At 37.5% G+C, this 26,138-nt stretch overlaps 1 protein-coding gene and 1 long non-coding RNA gene across 2 annotated transcripts in view; one reads left to right on the plus strand and one right to left on the minus strand.

Moving 5' to 3' along the window:
• Nucleotides 1-16,135: 16,135 nt before the first annotated feature.
• LOC140325701 (uncharacterized) overlaps nt 16,136-26,138 on the minus strand; it is a 63,491-nt gene continuing 53,488 nt past the window's right edge. The window contains exons 3-5 of the long non-coding RNA XR_011919717.1: nt 21,806-21,921; nt 19,223-19,359; nt 16,136-17,930 (exon numbers count right to left, since the gene is read on the minus strand). This is a non-coding gene — a long non-coding RNA (uncharacterized lncRNA). The remainder of the gene's footprint in view (nt 17,931-19,222; nt 19,360-21,805; nt 21,922-26,138) is intronic.
• On the plus strand, nt 18,937-24,153 carry ASIP (agouti signaling protein). The gene is made up of 3 exons (XM_072403694.1): nt 18,937-19,335; nt 20,030-20,091; nt 21,280-24,153. The coding sequence occupies exons 1-3, from the start codon at nt 19,002-19,004 to the stop codon at nt 21,448-21,450; spliced, it is 567 nt and encodes a 188-aa protein (XP_072259795.1). The 5' UTR covers nt 18,937-19,001; the 3' UTR covers nt 21,451-24,153.

Below are 26,138 nucleotides of genomic sequence, written 5' to 3' on the forward strand. Positions count from 1 at the left end.
GATAAGGTAAGAGGGACCCTCAAAGGTACCCCGAGTGTGACTCGGGATTACCGTTTTTTGCAATTTTTTCCACCCCGAGTCACACTCGGGAATACCGCTAGGGAGGTTAAACACTGCAATTGCAAGGATAAACCAGCCAAGCAAGATGCTATTGGTGCCTCACATACCAAGAATACCAATGGGAACCAGGAAATATAATTAGAAACATCCAGTTATAAAATGAATTTTCGTCATAGGATCACATAATTGTTTCCCTATAGACTGATTACTCGAAAAAGAATTTCTGCAGGCCCTTCATTTCTATCTTTTCGGTGTGGTTTTAATTATCCTTTTGGATTCAGACCCTGGCACCAGAACAGGGATGTCAAAATAAAATCTAATTTTGTTTTAAAATGTTTGTTTGAAAATGACAACTCTTTTAAAAGAGTGTGGTAACTGTAATGTTTGGTGAATAATGAATATTCTGCATATTTTGGGGAATAGGAGCCAGAATTACAATGTTTTGACACATGAGCACATCTTCATTTGTCATTTCTGCAAGTGTCAAAAAAGCAAACAAATGAACTGGATATCACTGTTTTACTGAATCTTAATAATAATATTCCTCATAATCCTGTATTCTACTAATCAAAATGTTTTGCAAGCAGTAATGACTGATAAGAAGTAATGACCACTGGATGGCTTATAAGATGGCTTATAAATGCTATGATGAAAATTCCATTGCTTGATTATTATGGTTGAGCAATAGATAACCTAATGGTATTAGGCTGATAGAATACACATGATGTAAGAAGAATAATGGTTTAGGAACAAACACAAAGGGAAGTTAATCAACTGTAAAAAGGACAAGGTGAAGAATGATGAGGGCCACACTATAGCCAAAGTTTGTGGGCATCTGACCTTCCTACCTACCTGTATGACCAGTACTTCCGATGATTGACTTAATTTTTTTTATTGAAAGGCAATGGTCATTTCTCTCTAGAAGGATGGCACCATTTGGTTGAGGAATTATCCAGGCTCAGAATATATTTCCTAGAAAGATGAAAGGATAACCATGCAAGGTCTTCTATAAATGGTAAACCTTTAGGAGCCATAAGCCAATCAACCTTATTGTTCCTCGGATATTTGAATGTGATGTTTTAAAAATGTTTGGATAACATTTCATTTTGGCGGATCTTGTGTGAGTCTTTTCAGTGGTCAAGGAATTTTCAGCTTTAAAAATGAAAGACCTCACAAAACTAGCTAATTGATAACTATCCTGGAAACGTGTCTTTTACTCAAGCTGAGTGTCAGCAGATGGTGACCTGACTGTCAGAATGGAAAGTCCTGCCGAGTAACAGTTGGGTCTCCTTGTTAATTTTTCAATTTTCTCATTCACACTTCTCTTCTCCTCCTGGGGTGTCATGGCTCTACATCTCCTGCGTTCCCATGTTTTCAGACCAGGGAACGGGAAAAGAAACTCAATCAGCATCAGGCTGTTTTAAAGGGAATGCATAGTCTTTTAAATGATTTATTTAGCTGAATCTTCTAGTTTTTTTGCCTTGATCACCTTTATAATAAATGATATTATTATTGTGTGTTAATGTTTTAGTAACCTTGTTTCCATTTATGATTTGTAATTATATACATATATAATGGCAACCATGTGTGCTACTTAAGTGTAAACTTCAGGATGAATATAACATTTGATCAGTTTGTAACCTTCTATAAGCACATTAAAAATCAACCATTCCCCAGAAAACAGCTTTTTAATGTACATGACACCATCAGTATGTTGTGTGATCACCAGCATCATCAGTATGTTTCATTATACTATTTTAGTCTCATATAGGGATTAAATTTATCAACATTTGTGTAAGGTCACGAACAAAAAGAGTCTGATTTATAAAAGCGCTCCAAGATTGGAGAAGAAACACTATCGTGGAAGAACCTGGGTTCTTCTGCAAACCCGAAAAGGATCGGGTCTTTGATTAAAAACATTTGCCAACTATAACTGCAAATGATTTTTAGGAAATCAATTCTAGATTTGCTGAATCCCCCAAGTTCACCCATGAGAGTCTATGTTCTTCAGCCTTGGAGAGCTTTATTCAATTGGGCCCAACGTGTGCTTAGTCTACTTCACACAGATGTCACATCAAGAGGCCACCACCATGCACATTCAAAATTAAAGAGCACTTGAGTGACTTTGTCAGGCTTTCTTAACTTCTCCTAACCACCCCATATTCATTTTCTATGGCAGCCTTTCTCAACCTTTTTAACATTTAAAATAGCTTTCAGATTTTTAAAGAACCCCTTCTATAATTACTATATCCACAGCTCACAATATATTAGCTTGATTATCATTGGAAAGAATGTCTCTTACATTGCTGGCCATTGGGGGGAATGTCACCCTTACAGATAGCCAAAAATATAATTGGTGTTACTTTAACCGAGAGACACAAATTGCTCATTGCTAAAGGAACCCCTAACAACCTCTGGAGGAACCCTGGTTGAGAAATACTGATCTATAGGGTACAGTAACATTTTGCCAAGGGTTCTGTTCTGGCAGTGTCACCATTGGTTGGCATTTGTTCTTAAGCAGAATGAAAGCACTTTATTACTGGTCCTGAGGGTGGGGAACCTCTGCAATATGTCTACTTTAATGAATCACTGGCATGTAAATTAAGGGAAAGTAATATTTTACAGACTCTGTGGGTATGTAAGGATGTTTTGGGTAAATCCCTAAAAGTGCAGACCTAATGTTTTCATTTTTATTTTTGCAAAATAAAGAATCATGTTTAATGAACAATGTAATTTATTATTACAGAAAAAGGGGGATTATTAGTTTTTAATGCTTTTTTTTTTTGTGGCCACCACCACTAAGAACTGGTAACTGCAATATTAATACATTTCTGTTTGGTACTTTAAATACCTTCAGATGCTAAGTTTGCACCAGCATCCCTGACAGGTACAAGATATAATGTTCACATGTTTGTTTTGTATGAAGCCAACAACATTATTACATCCTAAATACTTTTTTTTCATATTGGACCTCTCTAAACATATGGACAGTGTAACTTCATGCCAGAAAATCTGCCTTTCATTTCTTACGTTGCTTACAATAAAGATTTGTTACCCAGTAAAAGTATTTGTGAAAATACCCAACTGAATGCATCAATTGTGTTCTGTAGTATGATACGCTTTCTGCAGATGTCATCTTGCCAAGTGCTTTATTGAAAGCAAACTTTACAATCAGTTTAGGATGTGGAGAGATACAGAAAACTTCTTCAGATTACAACCCTGTAGTGTGCAATGGCAAAATGTGATTGTCGATATAAGCCATTCCTTTTCCTTTGTATTTTTTATTTATTCTTTAAAAGCTGAAGGCTTGTTTCACTCTCATGTCTTACCGTATTTATTCAAGTATAACGCGCAAAATTTTCTACCAAAAAAAGAAATAAAAGTTTGGGTGCGCGTTATAAACGAGGGCTGGGGTGGGGTGGCAGTGGCGGCCGGTTCAATGAGGGTGCAAGCGAATTGTGAGTTTGCACTGCGCCTTTTCCGGAAAAAAGAAGAGCAAGAAAAAAAAAAAGTCCCCTCGTCGCGTACAGTGGGCAGCCCGAACTGGGGGTGAGAAGTCTTTTTATCTGCTGTATGGTCACTGCTTGATTTTTATTTATTTTTTCAATGATTTTTATCATGGCCGCACGTGTTCAACAACGTTTTTTTGTCAATTACAATGCTTGGTGTGAAACAAAATTTTATACCGATTTTTAATCGAAAATTAGGGGTGCGCGTTATACATGTGTGCGCGTTATACTCGAATAAATACCGTACTTTAATATTTTACTTGCTCTGAAACAACTGCTACAAGGTGATTTTGAAATGCATATGGCATATGTGTGAAGTTAGGTCTTTGCTGTACTGTATTTTACTCAACAAGAAATAGCCAATCATTTGATTCTATAGTCTTGTACAAACTTTGAATATTTGTCCCTAGAAAAAATCATTAGTGATTGTTTTGGTTGAAGAACAAGCCTTGTACAGAGAGGCAGCATGGCGTCGGAGTTAGTTTTAGGGTAAGGCAAATAGTGCTTCCATCTTTTATGGGACCCCAATTGACAAAATGGAAGGGGTGAAAAGAGCTGGAATGCTGTACATTTGTAGCCCCAACTTCATATTTGCCCAAACCCCCATTTTCTATAAAACTATCACTGTTGGTGGCAACTGTGCAGCCTATTCTGTTTTATGGATAGATAGGAGGATGATCAGAAGGTGCACTGCAGCAGTGACCTTTCAACTGCTAGGAATGAGTAATATACTATGGCAGAAAACTATGGTTCTTATAATATTTTTGTGGCACTTTCAGAAATTTTCCTTACCACTTGTTAATTGCAAAGCCCCTGAACATGGTATTCTCACCACAATTTTGGGGTGAGGGTTAGGATGTCATACAGTAGCATGTAGCATGTAGTTTCTCTGTAAACAAAAGTTACCATGTAATCCAAAAAACATTTTTTTATAGCCACATATTGGCTTTAAATGTAGTTGATTGCAAAGCCCTTGGTGATTCACCTTGGTAACTGAACGGTTTGAATGCTTTGAATGCGTTTGATTGCTTTAGTAAATACAGTGCAGTATATAGGGCCCGTTGGATGGTAGCTACCAGAAACACTATCCAAAAAGTCTTGTAATGTCAATGACTACCAATGGAAAACAAACAAAAGGACTGCAGACCAACCTTGTGTAAAGTACTCCAAACTTCTTAGTTTACCAAAACAAGAAAAGGTCATTTTACTTACAGGAACTCACCTTTAAAAAGATTTTAGAGATCCATATGGGGTAGTTCCCATTGTACACCTATATACTGTATTTGTCATCAAATGAACATATTTATTTTTGCACTGGTTTTTGCTACACTTGTGTGCAGGTTGTGTCTTGTGTGCAGGTAATTAATACCACTCACACAAAAAAGTAACAATAACTTTTTATTTTCTTGATTACAAATGAATAGGTTATAGAAAAAGCACTGTCTGGCTCAGTCCTCAGCAGGGTCCAACCTATAGTCGTCTCGCACTGCAGGCTGCTGAGTTGCAATGAATATGATGGCAATGGCTCAGACACTTCTTCTATGCAATATTCATTCCAAATTTGGAAGGAAGTCTGAGAGCCTAATTTATTACTGAACTGATTGACCAAATTAGCTGTGACTAATTTAAGTTTTCTGTTTGTGTGCAGTCGAAGCTAATAAGGAAAATTATGATGGCAACGACTCTTAGGATATTACTGAGCTGATTGATCAGATAAGCTGTTGTTAATTTTATTTCTCTGTTTGTCCTCTGTTTCCCTTCCATTTATATTTTTTTTGTTAAAGTGCAGTCCAATTTAGTTAGGATCTCACTCTCACTTGAAATGAGTCTCACTAATCCATATATTATCTAAAAAGCAGGACTGTTCTGTTCCTGGCAAGTATAGATAACCACAGAGTAAGCCCAACTGCTGGCCATGGTGAGCAAGCTAATTACACCATAGAGACTGCTACAAGGGGGTGCTGAGAAGTTTCTGGCTTTGCCAGAAAGAAGAGAGCCAGAGTTATGAAATAACACATTTATTCAACATATTCCCCCCTGAGACTGATGCACTTGGTACAGCGTAGTTGCAGCTTTTCTAGACCGTTCAAATAAAAGTCATTTGGTTGGGCCACAAACCAGCTCTCAGCAGCATCTTTGACGTCAGAAATGTCCTCAAAACGTTGCCCCTTCAGGTGTTTCTTTAAATTTTGGAACAGATAATGGTCCGAAGGGGCCAGGTCAGGTGAGTAGGGGGGATGGTGGACCAATTGGAAACCCAGGGTGTTCAATTTGGCACCCACAACGTTGGACGTGTGCGCAGCTGCATTGTCCTGCAAAAAAGGATCCCTTTGGTCAACTTTCCACTGCGTTTTGACCTAATTGCCTCCTTCAGCTGGTCCAGGAGGTTAGCATAATACTGTCCGGTGATACTAGAGCCCTGAGGTAGGTAGTCCACCAACAGAATACAGATGCCATGACTTTTTTGTCCGATTTCTGGTTTCAGGATCATAGATGTGGAGCCAGGTTTCATCCTCATTCACTAACCTAGCCAAAAAGTCCTGTGCAGCTTCAAAATGGGCCAAAACGGCTTTGGATGCTTGCACTCTTTCCTTCTTCTGATCACTGTTCAAACATTTTCCGGACATCCAAAGGGGCAAAGTCAGGACCTTCTCAGCAGCCCCTCACACAAAATAGAGCTAGGTATAGCATCCATACTCATATAAATTAATATATCTTCATATTTTATACCATAAAGCAAATCTAATTCTTTTCCATTTTTTTTTAGTTTTCCATCAGCCACTGAATGTAACAATTTAAACTAATACGAAAACTTAAGGAGGCCTTCATGATCCCTACATGATAGGGATTCCCAGAGCACCATCAAACATCAAAACACAAATGAAATCCTCATCAGACTCCTTTACTTGGTCATGAGTAAAATTTAATGACAACAAAAACAAATAGGTCCTGAATGTACCTCTCGAAAGATTTAATGGGTTGGGTCAACTTCATTAAAATTATTTGCTAAAACATACTTTTTACAAAACACCAACACCTTTCCAGATTCTCTATAATTATTTCACCATGTACACATGTCCATGTATATCCTTCCTTTTGTATTTGCAGATCTCTAGTACTTCTTTATGCCTTTAGCTACCACTTTACCTGGCAGGAATGGCCTTTCCACACATTTGATAATATTATTTCTGTTCCCAACATGTTTTTCTCCATGATTGGATTCATTCTTCAAGAGACATTCCCTGCACCATCATAGAAATGGGTAGATGTTGTATCTGCCTCACTAATCTAATTTATAGGCAGCAGGTGTATTCCATTCCAGGGATGGGAATGCATTCAAGTGACCCTCCAGACAACTGGGCCTGATCCCCAAAAAGTCCCATCTGGAACAATCCCTCTCTTGCACATTATCTTTATACTCTCCACATTGCCTCCTGGAATAGACTAGGGAACAAATATCTCCACCAGGTATTCTATGAAGGACATTTAAACCTTGGCTGAGATTTATGGTATTGTGCATCCACTTCTTTAATGCAACTAAAGCTCAAAAAGGTCTGATGGATGCCAAGTTTGTCCAGACTACTCTTGAAAAATATCTTCTTCATACAGATACACAGAAGCTGGTATACTGAAAGCTGGTTTTCAGAAAATCTCCAAGAATGGAGAAGATACACTTTAATCAGCGAAGCTGGGTGATTCAGTAAACCTGGATTAGATTTCTTAAAAATGTTATTTGCTATTTGTTGGCAAATGTTTGCAGTCCTGGACCAGATCCATTCCAGGTTTGCTGTGTTACCCAGTTTTACTGATGAAAGTGTATCCTCTCCAGTCTTGGAGTGCTTTAATAAATAATTAATTTAATAATTAAGGTCCTCTAAATCCAAATGTTCAATTCATTTGTTCTTCAGTGCAAACTAACCTTTGAACACTTTGAAGGCTGAACAGTGTTTAAAAGGCTTGTGCACATCAGGGTCTCCTATCCTTATACTCTTGTTGCCTTTTTGAAAAATTTTTGGTAATTTTTCCTAACTTCATATACATTTATATTTGAAAGTCCATAACCTGGCCACAAACTCCTGATGAAGTCTACTGATGACGTAGGGACCAAACTACATCACCACCAAGTTGGATCTGGTAGCTGTGTTGTGCACAATATATAATGCTATATAAGCATCAAGGGAGTTAAACCTTAAAAGTATTTGTGACTTACACAAAAAAGACAACATTTTCCCATGTTTGCTCTCCTATGAGACATCTTATGTACTTTTGTTAAACATGTTTTTTTTCTCTTGCAAGAGTCATATAAAGCAAAAGTGTCTAAAAGTTCAGGTATCCTTACCTTCGCTTTAATACTTTTAATCTATCACAGAAGTTTCAATTTAAAATTGTGACCACAGTTAATGTTAATAATTCCCCCTCTTTTTTATGTTATTACAGAAGAGAGCCAAGACTCATTCTTCCGCCCAAGGTTAAAAGAAAGTATTTATGATCTGCTAGGGCAGAGTAAATCTTTTCTAAGTTTAAATTCCTCCTGCTGAGGTTCTACATTAAAACTGTGTTTCAAAGCCCAGGAAAAAGGGGAAAAGTTTGCAAACAAATGAAAGGCAGAGAGTTATCATTGGTTGTACAGCACATGTTATCTTTTTGGTTTAAAGGTACGCAGGCAATCTGCTTTAAATACAATAGTCCTATACCTTTTGGATTGGAAGGATTCTTGTTTTCTTTATCTTTCAATTGTCTGAACATATAAGAGTAAAATAAGTTCTCGATGAGTGATAAAAAGCTTAAAGACTATATTTTATTTTGTTAGACACACATACAATACAAAACAAGAAGCATTTTGGCTTTTTTTATGCAAGTTAATAAATATGGTGTGAAACCCATTAGTATGTAATGACCTTCACAAGGGTTCTTTGTTTTGGTTGGTCCCAGTAGGCAGGATAAGTAAGATGCATGCCTGCTTTTTTGCTCTAATAGTGGAAACAGGCATAACTACTGAAGAAAAATGCATCAGGAAGCATGTGCCTTGTTCACAAGGACCCTGCTTGGTGTGCCCAGAGTATATGGACACTTTTTCCATCATCCATATGGACATTGTTAGAAGTTGACCCAGGGCTGTCTGCATTATAAGTTTCTTCTTACATAGTTACATAGTAGGTTAGGTTGAAAAAGCCGTAAGTCCATTAAGTTCAACCACTAGGGAAATAAACATATCCCAGATATAAAACCCTATAAGACATAGTTGGTCCAGAGGAAGGCAAAAAAACCCTGGTACACCTTGCCTCATGGAATCAGGAAGGAATTTTTTTCCCCTGTTGAAGCAATCGGATGTTCCTTGGTTCAACAGTCTCTGTTATTTTTACTTTAAATCCTTAATAGCCAGTTATATTCTGTGCTTCTAGAAATCATCCAGCTTTTTCTTAAAGAAATCTATAGTAGTTGCTGAAACTACTTCCTGAGGGAGCTGATTCCACATTTTCACAGACCTTACAGTGAAGAATCCCTTCCTTATCCAGAGCTTAAACTTCCTTTCCTCCAGACACAAAGAGTGCCCTCTTGTCCTTTGTAATGATCTCAAAGTGAATAATTGGGAGGAGAGTTTTCTATATGGACCATTTATACATTTATACAGGGTGATCATATCCCCCCTTAAACGTCTCCTCTCAAGGGAGAAAATATTCAGTTCAGCTAATCTCTCCTCATAGCTGAGCTCCTCCATTCCTTTTATTAGTTTAGTTGCCCTTCTCTGCACTCTGTCCAATTCCACTTTTTGTGAACTGGTGGCCAAAACTGCATATTACGGATGTGATCTTACCAATGCTTTGTACACGGGCAGGATTATGTCTCCATCTCTGCAGTCTATTCCTCTTTTAATACAAGAAAGTTCTTTACTAGCTTTAGCTATTGTAGCCTAGATCTACCAGAACCCCAGATCCTTTTACATTTCTGACTCCTCCAAATGTTTTCCCCCTAGACAGTATGAAGCATGCATGTTGTTAGCCCCCAAGTGCATGACTTTACATTTATCTATAATAAATATCATTTGCCACTTGGTTGTCCAATCAAACAGTACATCCAGGTCTGCTTGCAGATTATTGACATCTTGTATGGACTTAATTCCATTACATAGTTTGGTGTCATCTGCAAACACAGAAATGGTACTTTTAATCCCAATCTCTATATTATTTATGAAGATGTTAAACAGTAAAGGTCTCAACACTAAACCCTGGGGTACACCACTAATAACCTTAGACCATTCAGAGTATGAATCATTAATTACAACTCTCTGGATGCGATCTTTAAGCCAGTTCTCTATCAATTTACAGATTGACTTTTCTAAACCTAATGACCCTAACTTGCATATTAACCGTCTGTGGGGCACAGTGTCAAATGCTTTAGCAAAGTCCAAATACACTATATTAACTTCTACTCCACTGTCTACCTGTTTACTTACTTCCTCATAAAATGAGAGTAAATTTGTTTGACAACTTCAGTCTTTCTTGAAGCCATGCTGACTATCGCTTAGAATATTATTTTCTAGCAGAAACTCCTCTGTGTGGTTCTTTATCAAACCCTCTAGGACCTTTCCAACTATGGACATTAATCTAACCAGTCTGTTGTTACCTGGTAATGATTTTGCTCCCTTTACATCAGTACCTTGCCAGTGACTAAAGAGTCTCTAAAAATTAGAAATAATGGCTTTAAAAAAACTGAGCATTGATGTAATCAAGAGGTCCTGGTGCTTTGTCAACCTTATTTTTGCCCAACTGTTTCTCAATCATATACATTTTGAGCCATTGTGACTAATTTAAGGCAGTGACATTGCTATTATGAATTTGGACTTGAGCTCTGCCATTTGCTTTGTGTACACAGAGCTAAGAGCCTGCATGCTCAGATCTGATCTTTTTGCTATTAATATATGTCTTTCATTTTGAAGTTTTGCACATCTTATCTCCTTTTTACATCTTTTGTTATATTCTTTATAGTTTTCAAACGATGAAAGTGATCTTTCCTTTTTGTATTTTTGGAATGCCCTTTTCTTGTTCCTTATGGCTTTTTTAACATCAGCTGTGAGCCACATAGGTTTTAATTTTAGTCTTTAAACTTATTACCCATTGGAATTTATTTTTTAGTGTGCTTTTGTAGAACAGACTTGAAACATTCCCATTTCTGTTCCATTTCTTGCTCCCAAAGACTTCCTATTTGATGTACGCCTCATGATACGTATATACAGTGGAATAAATTTGAAGCTGGATTACTATTACTTATTGGACCTTAGCAACCTTGAACAATTCTGCTTTGCTACATGAAATGTATTAAATCCAAAAGCTAAATTAGCAATATTCTGCTAGAGCTGTGTTGCCTTTACATCAAAGGTTTTACTATGAGAGGCCATTTCTAATCCTTTGGATGTAACACAACATAAATGTTATAAATGACAGTGATTAGTGTTGGTCGAATATCTCACTATTCGATTCAACAGCTATTCGATCGAATAGTGAGATATTTTTCGGATGATCGAATGCCGAATTCGAACACTATTGAAGTTAATGGTGGGAGAATTTGGGTTATTTTTGGGATTATGAAGGGCTGCAAGAGCAATCAGATTGCTCTTGAAGCCCTTTACTTACCGTATGTGTTCTTGGATATATTTCTCTATCCAAGAACACAGGGAGTCCTCTGTTCTTGGATAGAGAAACTCTATTCAGGAACACATACTACGGGGCTGCAACAGCGATCCTGATTGCTGTTGCCGCACTGTACTACCGTAGTAGTATGTGTTCTTGGATAGAGTTTCTCTTTCCAAGAACACAGGGCACTAGATGTGACCTAGATGAGTAGTAAATGTTCCTGGATATAGTTTCTCTATCCAAGAACACAGGGCACTGGATCAGATCTCTAGTGTCCGGGGATCGCCTGCAGTCACAGCTATGACCGCAAAGTTCCCACAGTCATGTGACTGTGGAAACTGAACTGCAGATTAACTCTGCAGTTCCACTACAATCCCCAGGGCACTACAGGGTTATTAACCTGTAGTGCCCCGGGGATCGCACACTCGTCTCAATGATTGCAGCCACGGCTGAAATCATTGGGAAGATGCCCAGCACCAGAGGTTTCTCTAACTCTGTCTGTAACACACTTTCCAGCACAGTAATATGATACATTTGTTACATTTTTCTCCCAGTGGGTACAAGAAAAATGTAAGAAATATATCATAATATTACTGTGGTGGAAAGTCTATATTAATAATAATAATATCTATAATATATTAGTCTATATTAAACTATTATCTATTATAGTCTATATTAATAATAATAAAATATCTATCTATATTAAATATTATAAATATTAAATATTATAATAATATATCTATGTTATATATCTATAAGTAATAGTGCCCACATTTTACTTTAAAAAAAATAAATTCAAATTATAATGTCAATCCTCAAGATATAAATTAACCCAAAGGGAATGCATGCCTTCAATTTTCCAGTTGGACAATAAACATTGCTGTTAAACTCTACATACCACCACTTTTGTGCTCCATGTTACATTACACTGAGGTATAGGGGGAGAAATAATTATCTTTTACACATAATATCCATATGGCACACCTCTGGACGCCGGATGCTATATATATATATATGGTTTGAATGACATCAATAGCCTTTACTGTTTCATATTAATGAATGGTGGGCCATTTTACATATTGTACCATTGGAGCCTGGTTTTATGGATCACCTTGGACCTTTGGTACTAAATACTGATTTCCTTTTTTTGTATGTGCAGGGATTAAAGTTGTATGTGTGAATGTGCAGTGTGGCTCGAATAGTCCTAAATATCCCTTAATAGGGATTAATTATTTATTAATACAGTATGTGTTCTGGATTTAATTTGATAAAACCAATTTGGGCATTCCGACAATTTCCTAGAAAGGAACAGGACATGTGTTTTTTCATGGGGTGAACATTTTTTTTTTTTATATTCTGAAAAGAATTGGTTATTCCACATAACCTTGTCATATATAATACCCTCCTATAGGGCTTTTATTTCCATAGGTGTTTTTAAATATGCGTCATTTAGCAATGATAACTAGGACGAAAGATCGAAATACCAGTTATAGTTTTCTTTTTGACCCACAAAACTTCCAGTTTATTTTTCCTGGCCCACAGTTCTTATATTAAAGATTGGATTTGTAGATTTTATAAACCAAACACATATGTATAACTTTATAAGGGGTAATTTATAAAGCAGTAAATCTGACATTCACCTAACATTCTCTGGTGAAGAATCTCCCAGGTCCATGTGTTTTCAATGGCAGTGATTGATCCTCCATCTGAGAATGTTTGGTGAATGTCAGATTTACTGCTTTATAAAGAGACCCCATAGAGATTTTTCATATATACTTTATCCTTTAATGGGTTATGGTCAGGCAAAAATGGAACATAATATCTAAGATAGGCTTTGAATAATTACATGGATTTTTAAATTTAACTATTGTAGGTACTGGATTTGTAAGGGTTTCCTCCAGTACAACAGCAATCAGACTAGCAGTGGAAGGGGTAGTTATACAAATAAGTTATTGCTATCATGCCATCAGTATTACTATGCATTTATATAGCACTGACATATTACACAAAGTCCATACACAAGTCACCAACTAGAGGAAGAGCTCACAGTCTAATACCCATACCATAGTCATACAGGGGATAGAAGAACAATCAAGTGCTGTACACACTTAATGAGGAGGGGAGGGCAAGTGGAACTCCATGAAGTAGGCATTTCAACTTAGTCGTTCCTTGATCCACCTGGATGGATTGATGACACTACACGGGGGAGGAGAGGAAGATTTGAGGGTACTCAATTTGTGCTCACAAGACCTCAACTTTAATAAATGTAAGTTATAAATAATTACGTTCTCTGTATATTAGAGATGGGATTTGAGTTCAGTGCCATTTTGGGGTCAACTCAAACGTCAGGTCTCTGCTATTTGCTTTATAGACATTCACATGGGCAAAATTGGTTGCCAATGTAACAACTGACAATTTTTACCTTGCCATTTGCCTTCTATCAGAGTGATACTGCCCTTGTCAATCACCATCCAGTTGGACCACTGCCCAGTGTTTACCTTTAAGCAGAATCACTGTACAACAAACACCCAACTCCTTATTGGGCTGATTGATTTTCTTAAAGCTTTTATGAGTAAACCAAGATGATACAGCAAACTTGGAATGAATTTTTTAAAACCATTTGGTTTTACTTGGCAAATATTTTCAATGCTGGACCAGATTCTGGATCACCCAGTCTTGAAGAACTTGAATACATCAAGTCCACTGCCTCTATAGTTATCCTACCTGCCTGAAAGAAATTATATCTGTGTGAAAAAAATACAATCCTGCCCATTTAACATAAAATACAATTTTGCTCAGAGCAGAACCCATCGGTAGGTCATATCTATTTGAAGGTGAGCTTACTATCATTTTACTTGTCACTCACAAGCCAATTCTTATGAACAATGTCTTGGGTAACAACTGTGTATTCTATATACATTTTTATATGATCTACAGAAAGCATTTACAAAAATGTATGCAAAATTTTAACTTTATTATTTGTATTCAATAAAAATCTCTTTTAGCTGCATTTCAGAGTTTGAGCTGTACATAGAAAATTAAAGACAATATAATTGAGTGCCATCATATACACATAGAGTAATCTTCTAAAATTAAGAAATAAAAGCTCTCTGTTCTGTAAAAGTTGACCACAGTTGGTATAAACTGAACTCAATTGTATTCTTCACATTTTTACTTTGTTGGGCTGTCATAAAGGCACATTTATTCAATATTTGTAAATTTCCTATCATTTCCATGGTGTAAAGCCAACATGAGAGCTGAGTTCCGGTTAATAAGTCCTTGACAAAAAATTTATTTTTTACACAAGTGTAATCAAAGCAGTTACAGATGTGTCGGCTGTCAGCGAGTACTTAAAATAAAGATGTCCTAGGAGAATTACAGAGGCTGCCATTGGTAACCTACTTTTGGAAATACTATATTCCAGGGTGTTACACTTTTCAATAGTTACTGACCTGAAAAAAGCATACAAATGGGAAAAATCAATGTCAATTTGGAAGTCAGTATGCACTTTGATGAACACTTTTTGCAAGACCATGGCTCACATTATTAAAACTAGAAGGATGATAGACAAGCATCTGGCAACTAAAGGTAAAGAGGTTATCAAAGGCAGCTTGTATGCTTCTTCTATGACAGGTTTTTATTTAAAGCTGATTTATATGCTAATAGTGTAAGTATTTACTTTTGATCAAGTGTCAGCCTCTTACAAATCTTGTATGGCAGAGCTCAGAATGACAGGAAGAACCATATTGAGACATTCAGCTCTGCTAGGGCATTCATGTGCTTACACTGAACCTGCTTACAAGAGAATGGAGCAGTATGACATATGGATAAGTCTGCTGCTTCCAGAACTAGGGCTTGGGGCTGGAAAACTGGCATTGATCATTTCCATGGTGTAAAGCCAACATATAGGGGACGTAAAAATATGGAGGCTCGGGGACCCCTACATTTGAAGCTTTCCATACACCTTCCAAAACCCCCCTTATACCTAAAAGTGCATACAAGCTGAGCTTCAGTACTTCATCTGTGAGAATGTCCGGACTGTAGAAGAGGCAGCATTGTGAATACAAGTATGATGCAGGCTATGTCTTGTAGAGCTTTGTGTATGATTTTTTTGTAAACTGGAGACTGTGTGGATATTTGTGTTTTGTACATAATGCAATGCTGTATGTTTTTGTTTATTGTGCAGATTGTGTGCAGGTTTGTGTATTAAAAGTATTCATGTATGTATTGCAGTGCAGTGTGTACATGTTTGTGTATAATGTGCAGATTGCATTTATGTTTGTATGTGTAGTGTAGGATATATATATATATATATATATATTTCCCTTCTCAAATTGGTATTTTTACTCCTACCAACAGTCTAAAGGGCAGATAAAATTCCCACTGATGATGGGGCATGTTTTACTCTTATTGATCACCTCTAAATGAACAGAAGCTATACCACGCTTTTTCGGTTTGTCCTTACCTTGCTGTATATATGCCCTTTGCCAACTTTTTGCCACTTCCCTTTTTTCCAATTACTCCTTTGTGCCTCTTCCCCTATATATAAAACAAAATGTACACTACTATCCTGGTGTATTATTTTCAAAAAGTCAGGTGATTTATTTCAAAACGTCAGATAGGCACAAAGAGCTATTCTGTTCCCTATGAAGTGAACCATGGTAAAGGGGTTATGCAACTAAGAGGGCTCTGATCTGATTCTTGCCCAGGGCCCCCAGTTTATAATTTCATAAACTTGCCCTGGATGGAAAATCAGGTTTCCTGATTTTCTGTAAACTCAAATACAACTATGTAATATATTGGCCATTCTGCCAGTAACCTAAATCCTGTCCTAGGGTGACAATGCTAACCTGCCCTGTTGTATCAGGACAACATAAACAGGGCAGGACTAAATAAATCTTCCACATGAGATAGACATGGATCTTTAGTCCTCGGAACAATTATGCTGTTAAGGATATAGCAGAGTAAGTTATAAGTTGACATGAGTTTTGGCAGAATCTTTTACTTATCAAGCAGATGAAATGCAATTATTTATATTTTAAACTGAGCAAAATGGTAAAAAAAGATTGTTCATTGTTCACAATCATTGTTTGGTTTTATACAGTATAACCTTATATACATATATATACCGGTATATACACACACACACACACACACACATATATACATCACAGGTTATATTGTCTCATCTGCTTGGGTCTCTTCTTTTCTGAAGAAGTTGACATTGATCTGCGAAACATGTCATGCAAGACGTTTTTTAATATATAAAATATGGCTATGTAGGCTCCTAAAAATGTTAAAGTACTTTAAAAGGATTTCCACAAATTATTGTTACGAAGAAGTTGTCCATAGACACACTTGTTAAAGTACTTTAACATTTGTTATAGCCTGTATAGCCATATTATATATAATATATTTTTTGCGCAAGACAAGTTTTTCTGAAATTCTTTTTTAATCATGATTTAATACAATGCATACAAGTTTAATACATTGTAATCTGATGCAATAGAGAATTGTCCCGGTTCCAAGGAAGTCCCACCCTTTCCTATTGATGTACAGATCCATTCACACTTTGTAATTATTGGTGGTTGTGCCGTTCCTTATAGTCAGCAATGCGCAGGATTTGCAAATGCAAGAAACTTTCTTGATTGTGCAGGGAACATATAAGATAGTTTAGTTAATATTATACAGTACTATCAAGTTATAACTATAATATATTTGCAGCATAATGAGTCTTATGAATTACCATGGCAGCAAACAACATTTTTTTTTGCAGAGATGGACCATCTGGCTTTATGTGCTGCAAATTTGTATTAAACAGTTTTGCACAAATGAATACAAATCATTAAAAAGTTCATTTTGTACACAGAAACAATTTTTTTTTAAAAGAGGAATAACATTATTAATTTCTTTTTAGAGGATTATTCATGAGATCCAATTTATTCCAGCCACTTTAAAGTTTCAAGGCTCTAAGTTAAAACATATAATCTGCGTTGTGTATGAAATAAAATCTTACAGTAATGAGCTCAACATGAGGTTTGCATAATCAGGATTGTTTGTGAAATGGCAATGTACCCTTATGTGTTGGAGATGGTTGATTGCTTGTGACATGTAGAATGTTTGTGAGACATATTGAGATCACTGCATGGTCCTGGATGGAATCCAGTACAGCTTTAAGGATTGTTTTGATGTTATGCAACACGTTCTATTACTAACTCTAACCACCATCATTATAAAGGAATTTTTATCCCTCAAAAAACAGTAAAATATTTAAACTTTATTTTATTTTTTGTCTGTGTCCTAATTGGGGACATTTGTCTTCACTCCATGGACTTCAAAGTGAAGAAAAATCCCCCTTAGTTGTCACTGGCACAAGAATCCCCAATGGAAAATTTGTTTTAAAAAATGGTGATAACGGTCATTTTTTCAACCCCTCATAACTTTTTGTCTCAATGACAGGAAAAGTACAAAAGTGGGAAGACCACTTAAGATAAAGGGTGTTTTATCATACGATGAGGATTCCAGTAACGGGGTTACAGGAGTCAGAACCAGGCTTTCCTTATTTTTTTTTTACTCTTCTGATGATTTCTGAACATTAGTGAATGAATTTAACAACTTAACTCAGCTTTAGGGGATACGGGGGATCAGGTGATTCTGAAGCAGTCAGAAAACTCTTTAGAGTTCAGGAAACCATTTTTCTTCCTTTCCATCCTTTTTCACGTATGGTGGTCTGTATAAATAAATGGTAGTCAGGATAATAGGATGAACAGCATACTGTCTCCAATATTACATTTAAGCAGTTGTAACAACTAGATGTGAGTGAAATTGTCTATATTAGTTAAAACCAGTGGTGTCAGTAGAGAAAAATCAAAATGATAGAGGTTTACAAAAGTTTCTGGAGTCTTTAGGACTTGTAAATGGGTTTTTCCTTTATTGCATGAAAGTGGGAACAATGGTGGGGTGAAACTGTAGAGGAGGGGCATTTAGAAGTGGTTTTGAATTGAAAAAAAGAGGAAATCCTACATTTTTGTTATTTAAAAGAGAGCAATGAGGACAATTCTTACAATAGGAACACATGTTGTGATGTCAAATTTCTAAAAAAGGAAACCTTTACCTTAATTCCTATAGAATCTCCAAGAGGAGAGTTGAAGAGAAATCTCCCCAGCAGGATACACACAGCAAAAAACAACCTAATAGGGAATTACATTTATCTACTTTATCCAGAACTAAAATAATAAAGCTTTGCCTCTAAATGCACCTTAACATTTCTAGCTGTTGCATTTTAGGTCCAACTTAAAGTAAAAGGCCTCAAGCTTGGATGTACAAGGCTGTAGGGCACCGCCACCAACACCTTTTAGAACTCATTAATCGAGTTGTGCATTGGCTTGGCATGTTTGCTTGGTAGTGCAAAGAATCCCAGTAGGTCGGTTTCTCAAACAGGGTTCCGTGGAAGCCTGGGGTTCCTCTGGAGATTACTAGGGTTTCCTTAGGCAACGGGCAGTTTGTGACTCTTGGTTCCGTATAGGTAACATTCTTCCCCCTGGCCATTCTTCCCCTGGCCATTCTTCCCCTGGCCATTGATGTAAGAGGCATTCTTTCTACTGACCACCACACTAATATACTGTGAACTGTGGGTATGGTAATTAAAGCGATATAGTAATTAAAGGACCTGAATGTTATTTCAAGGGTACCCCATGTTAAAAAAGGTTGAGAAAGTGCAGTGGGTTGTTATTCCTTTTGAACTACTTCGCACCATATTAAACAAATCTGGTAAATACAGCCTAAAGCAGGTAGAGCAAATATGACCTTTGTCTACACCTGCATTTGGGTAAATGATTTGATGAATAGTTGGATTATTGATGTTATCAATCAATATATTCCTGTAAGTGATAATTTAGCTTATTTTCTAAAAAGCACTTGGACCTGCTGGGATAATTGCTTTATGCTAACAAATATGCAGGGTGTAAAGTACTATTTCTTTCTCTATTTAGACATGAATGGCATAAGCATCATTCTTCTCACCTGGTTCATGGCTCTGGTCTATTCCCACCTTGCTATGGAAGAGAAAACAGAAGGGACCAACACAGGGAGTGGTGTTCGTCTTCCTGAACTCCTTCCACCAATATCTATTGTAGGTGAGTAGGCGTATGGTATGATAACTATAAAACAAGTGAAATGGTTAAAAAGCGGCTACAACCACAAAACATGTAAAGTGTACCTGCAGCCATGCTATGGACATTCTGAGATTCTTAATAGGAGTAGGTGAGGTTTCAAACAAGTCCTCAATGATCTGAGCTCCAAGACCTGAAGCTGCTCTCTCAGCAGTTAGGTTCTCCCAGCTATCCTATAGCAGATCACCTGTATTACATTGGAGACCATAAGGTCACGAGACGTTTGAGGCACTACTAGAGAGAGAGAGAGCTGAGCTGCTAAGTCACCGAGTGACAGCTGAGCTTCTGAGTTACTGCTTGAAGGTGGAGAAAAGTGAACTTCTAAGTTATTGCTGGGAGGGTAAGCTGGGGATTTACTGCTGAGAAAACAAACATTTGCACTACCAAGCCAAGTAACACAATCAGAATACAGTACCCACCATAAAATCCACCAACAGGTTTTAATCATTTTATATATAGAGTCCACCATTTTTTAGGTCTTAGGAGAACATTTTATGATTTTAGGAAACTTTATAGCAAAGGGACTACCGCCCCAATGAAATCCAAAATAAATTTTGGGGTGTTTGCCAAGCATGTGCATACAAACACATGTATAATATTATAAACAAAAGGGTTCTTTGGCCAACTCAATAGTCCCTTCTTTCTTCTTATCCCACAGATTTAACAAAGACATCCCGACGAGTGAGCAGAGTTGATGCGGAAAGAAATAAACTGGCCAAGGTAAGTGTTTGCAAATTCCAGATCTGTTGTGAAATTACTTTCTAATTAAATCCACAACACTGAATTAATAGTTTTTAAATACATTCTGTCCCAAATTCCTCTGCAATATAACATGAAGAATAAAGTAAAAAGGCCACAATGCTAATTCCTTCAGCAGATTTATTCTGGATACTCTTCTAGATGGGCATTCAGGTTACACAAGGGTTGATGTGTACTTTGTGCACACAACAGGTTTTCTTTAAAGCCTGAATAAATAAATCAAAACATACTACCCTTGCAAGGGCTAATGTAGGGCTATCTAGGTCTAGAAAATATTTTTTTTTAACCTCCATAACATAGGGGGAACTGTTGAAATGACCTTCAGGGGGAACCCATTCTACAAATACATTTTCCCAAGCCTTTTTTCCTTGTTGCTGTGGTGGTCATGGGAATGATCTTGCTTCCCAAAATAAATAAAGATACCCAGAACATCGAAGAAGGAAGGGCAGCATTGGATGTCTAGGAACCACCACTACAAGGGTATTTCCTTTTTATTCAAAAAGCTTAGTTGTGATTTATCCCTCCCCAGCATGCAGGCTCTATTTAGTCCCCAGGAATAAAAATGGCAGAGCTGCTTAATCCAGTGCAGTCACATGGAGGTACTGTAGTAACATGCAGTAGGGATGAGTGAGCGAATTGGGCCTTTCTCACTTTCCAAACATGTAGGCGAGAGAGGCCTTTTTAAATTCGGCCGGCGAGACTGATTTTGTGGGACCTGCAAAACCAATCAGAGGAGCAGAGCTGTCAGCTCCACTCCCCTGATTACTCTTGCAGCCCTGTAGTATGTGTTCCTGAAAAGAGTTCTACAGGTCAGAATGAGGGCTTGCCCGGGGATCGCTCACTGACAGGAGGATTCACACGGCTGTATTTATGAATGCAGCGTGATAATCCTCCTATAGTGATTTCTGATGATTTCCCGAAATTTCACCCATCGGAACTTCAAGGAATTTTTCACGAGAAAACCAGAGGCATTCTAGCTCATCCCTACTCAACCCCTACCTAAAAGAAAGGTAAGTAAATGTGACATTAGAGTCATGTAAGCAAACCTGAAACTCAACAGATTAAAACTAAACAAAGGTTTAGCTACAGCTAGTAATACTTTGATGTTTCAGATTTGTTTTAATGATTGTAATATTCTTTATCTTGCAGCGGAAAGTTGTTCCAAAAAGGAAAATACATCCTCCCCCACCTCCAAACTGTGTACCGCTTCAGTCTAGCTGTAAACCACCCGCACCACCTTGCTGTGAGCCCTGTGCCATCTGTTACTGCCACCTCTTCCAGACTGTCTGCTACTACAAGATGGGCTACCCGCACTGCTGAAGGGATATTATGTGCCGTTGCACACACTGGAACACTATGAACTCTTTGGTAAAACCAATGTCCATGCCTAGCGTTATTTCTTACAATCTCTACCACCATTGTTGAAGCTTATGCCACAATTAATTATTTAATTTCAGTATTTATTATCAGAACAGGCAGGGTCATCCTTACTCTTCATTCTTGGTTTGGCTTGCCACAGTGATGCCCAGATCTCAATCACAATACAAATGATTGTACAAGAACATGTATCAACATAGTGTGCAAGGTATGCCTGATCAGTTAGCCCCAACTCAACCAGCTGCTAGAAATTAAAAAAAAAAGGGGGGCATGAAGAAGGGTTAGGTAAGATGCTTACCTTTTCCAAAACCTTTGCAGAACAGAGAAAAATGTCAGGATTTTGTCAGGGCTTTATTCTGGGGACTGTGTAGTCTTCTTGATTTGGGCTAGTCTGTAGTCTGACATCGTCCTCGCCTAAGTGAAACCAATGGAAGTTGGTAAGTAAATTAACTTTTCACTGTTTATGAAAACAATAAGCTTTCTGGGAAAGTTTTAAACTTGTATATTGAAGTTTCACCAAAAACAAAAGGATCTCAGTGAAAGACACCAACAAATTATGGAAATCTACTGTCTATAAATCTTTAGAGGTCTTAAAGCGGATCTATATTTGTGATCAGACAGGTGAGGCAGTAAGGTCCCTCCTACAACAAAAAACATTTACCTGCCTGATCACTGTTTTGTCATCCCAGCCTGTCCAATCAAGTGGCCAAAGATCAGAACCAGGAACAGGAAAAGACCAAAATGGTGGCAATGGAACAGGGACAGGTGAGTGTATTTTAAAAATTGGCAGGTAAAGGTATTTTATTGTGGAGGTTATATTGTTTGTCCTTTCTACAATAAAGGACCTGGCTGATGACAATTTCTAACGGTAAGAGTTTAGTTCCACTTTAAGACCACTGTTCATTGGTGTCCTAACTGTTATGTAGTAGCTAGCTAAACAAAGCTCATAGCCAGCTATACTCATACAATAACTATTACAGGAATAACTGTTGCTGCTTTGTATTTATATCACACTTTAGCACTGCTATATATTGAATTCTGTAACTTATGACTGTTATATATAATCCTATGCACTACAAATGCCCTAAAAGCAAATATTATTTTGGAGAAATAGACGCCCAAGTGTTTCAGCCACACGATTGCTGTTGGTCCACTCTCCTGTAAGTCTTAGGTTTATCTAATAGTTGTCTGTGTTCAGTCATCCCCTGACGTTATTCATTAGTCCATCGAAATGCACTGATGAATCACTGATCCGGAACAACTGCTGTTTATTCTATGAGAGCACAGCATTCTCCTCATCGCTCATCCTCCTCCTCCCTTCTTGATAGAACAGAACAACCCTGTGTGTACAGCTACCATTCATTCATCTATCACTGGAAATGATCACAAAAGATATTTTCCAACAACATCCCTCTAATGTCCATCGCACTAACGCTTGTACAATGCTTAACTCCCTAGGAGGCATACAGATATTTGTTTGAATCTTGACAGAAGTTCTGAAAAGAACCAATGATAATAATAATTTTTAGGTCTCTGGGAAGACCTACTAAATCCATTTTTTGGTGAGTCCAGTTGGGAAAAAAACCTCCTAGTTTGGTGGCCTTTGGAAGGAATGGCTCCATACAGTGGTGGCTACAATATCACCTTTATAGACACCCAAATCCATCCTTAGAGTCATACAGATGGCTCTACAAATGGTTTGCCCCCAAACTTTGCAGACATCATCAAATTGGAAGTCAACTAGCCACAGAAGTATGGTTGAGAATGGTTGTTTTAAAATGACTACCACAAAAGCCCAATAATATTTGCCTATCCTGCAACCTTTTCTGGTAGCTTTGCCTCTAGCAGAATTTTTACGCCCAAAAGTGTTTTCAGTGTTGTCCTTACACTATTATGGTTCTATATGCCATCCCCACACCTCACTAGTGTAGGGGTCCCCAACCCAGTGGGCCGTAGCCATCTGACAGCTGGGCCACGAGAGCACGGAGACCAGTCAGAGAAGGACCCCGCTTGGGGGCACACCAGCCAGAGCCACAGACCATTTCCCCCAGTACGGATTGCAGGCTCAGGGTGGTGGGACACCGTCCACTCTCCTATCACAGGCTCAGACCTGTGATGGGAGCCTGGGTGGGTTCTGGCATCATGACGTCACTTGGAAGGAAGTTTCTTCCCCTTTGAGTGACACACGGCTTCTTGCACATGTGTGGTCCGGGAGTCCGTAGATTTAGTGGTCCGCGAGCTCCAAAAGCTTGGGGACCACTGCACTAGAAGACACAGTAGTGACTTAGCTGCCAACAAATGGAAGCATAAAACCTAAGGAAAGCTGTAGAATGCAGATCTTTGACATTCTAGGTAGAGCTGGAAATCTGAATAAAAGTAAAAATCAAAGCAGTGAAAAAAAAGTCTTTTGCAGGTATATCTTAGGGCACAGTTTTTAATTAAGTGACCAAGCTGGTTTAAAGAAGAAATATTGCAACTTATACAATGCATTTTCCAAACAACATAGTACCATCAACTTTGCCCCTTCATCTTGTAGATGCTGCTACCACCTTCTGCTGTAAAGGCAGAACCTTTAGTACAGTACCTCAATGGTAGTGTATATGCAATCTATTCTACAGTTGTCCATGTAGAAGGACTGGGAATTCAGGGTGGGGTTCTATTTTTAGGTAACATTACGATTTTAGGTTTTAGAAATGACAATAACCTCATTTTTGCCTGCATTTTTGCAGTACTGTCAGTAGATGGCAATAGAATACAGCTAAATGCTTTTATTATTGCATTATAATGCACTGTTTCTATTTAGTGGGTTACATTATTAGGAAAACTTGCAGTTTACATTAATCCTATGTCAACCCATCAGATTTTAATATTATTTAAAATTATTCAGGAAGCAAAGAAAGCTCATACAATGTTATGATTTTCCTAATGTTCTGTATTTCCACACTACTCCCAAAAATGTTTTATTATTACATAGTATTTATATAGCACCAACATAATATGCAGCGCTGTACAAAGTCCATAGTCGTGTCACTAACTCTGTCGCAGAGGACTCACAATCTAATGTCCCTATCATAGTCATATTTGTATATTACAGTCTAATGTCAGTTTCGTGGGGAAGCCAATTTACCTGAACATGCTTTTGGAATGTGGGAGGAAATCGGAGTGCCCGGAGGAAACCCACACAAACACAGGGAGAACCTGCAAACTCCATGCAGATAGTGTCCTGGCCGAGATTCAAACCTGGCAAAAGCCAGAATGCTAACCACTGAGCCACCGTGCTGCCATTTTATATGCACAATAGTTATTTTTGTATTCTTTTCAGCAAAAAAATTTATTTTTTTAAGGTGCAAGCTTCAGGATAGCAATCATTATTTTTCCTCCATCTTTATTAGTGGTCAATCATCCTGGAACAACAGATTTAAGTTATTTGTGGCCAGTGATTTAAAAAGTAATGAAGCCAGAATAAAGATGACAGTATGGAACATGTATAATATAATCTAAAGACTCTTCTTATAAAGCAGGGAATCTGACATTCGCTCAAACATTCCCTCGTGGGAATTTTCCAGGTTTATGCGTTTCAGTGCCAATAAATGATTTCCACCAGGGATTTTTGAGGCAATGTCAGATTCCCTGTTTTATAAATAAAGCACTAACAGATTCTATGTTATTCTTCTTTAAAGACTACCCAACCCATTAATTTCCCCCGCCAAAACTTTACCTACTAATACTCAGCTTATCTATGCAACCTTCACCAGTTCATTGCTTTATTGGAAACCCTAAAAAACCCATAACACTTGGGACTTTAACCCGGGATGCACTGCTTGAACTACATTGACCACATTAATCACTGTTACATAAGGGGGAATGAACCAAATATACTGACACTCAAGTTCAGTATTTACCCTAAATCAATCTGAATAGTTTACTCTGTCCATAAATTATACATTCAAGCCCAAGGCAGGGTCTGTCCCCAAAATGAGTTGGATATACAGTATATATCATATTCAATGTCAATACATTTTAACAAATCATAACTCTTTATGATTATTTATGCTAGTTTAATCTAATATTATTATTAATATTATTATTATTATTATTATTATTAATAATAATAAAAATGGATTTATATAGTGCCAACATATTACGCAGCACTGTACAATAAATAGGGGTTGCAAAAGACAGACAGATACAGACAATGACACAGGGGGAGGAGAGAATGCTGCCCCGAATAGCTTACAATCTAAGAGGTGGTGGAAGTCTCACACAATAGGAGGGGGGATATGGAATGGTGGGAAGTAGTGAGGGTTTAAGAGACAGAAGAAGATGGGTAGGCAAGATTGAAAAGATTAGGAGTGCTCTTTTAATTGAGCAGAAAGTGGGGGCAAGACGAAAAGGACAAGGAAGACCATTCCAGAGAGTTGGGGCAGCTCTAGAAAAGTCTTTGAGCCGTGCATGTGATGAAGTTATGAGAAAGGAAGTCAGTAGTAGGTAATTGGAGAAGGGAAGAGAGTGGCTGGGGGAGTATATTTTACTAGGTCAGAAAGGTATTTGGGACAAGAACTGTGGAGGAATTTGAAGGCTTATCCTTTTTGAATAGATAATATATATTAAAATTTGATGTACAAAACACC

Source organism: Pyxicephalus adspersus, chromosome 3, assembly GCF_032062135.1.
Source record: "Pyxicephalus adspersus chromosome 3, UCB_Pads_2.0, whole genome shotgun sequence".
Classification (NCBI taxonomy): Eukaryota; Metazoa; Chordata; class Amphibia; order Anura; family Pyxicephalidae; genus Pyxicephalus; species Pyxicephalus adspersus.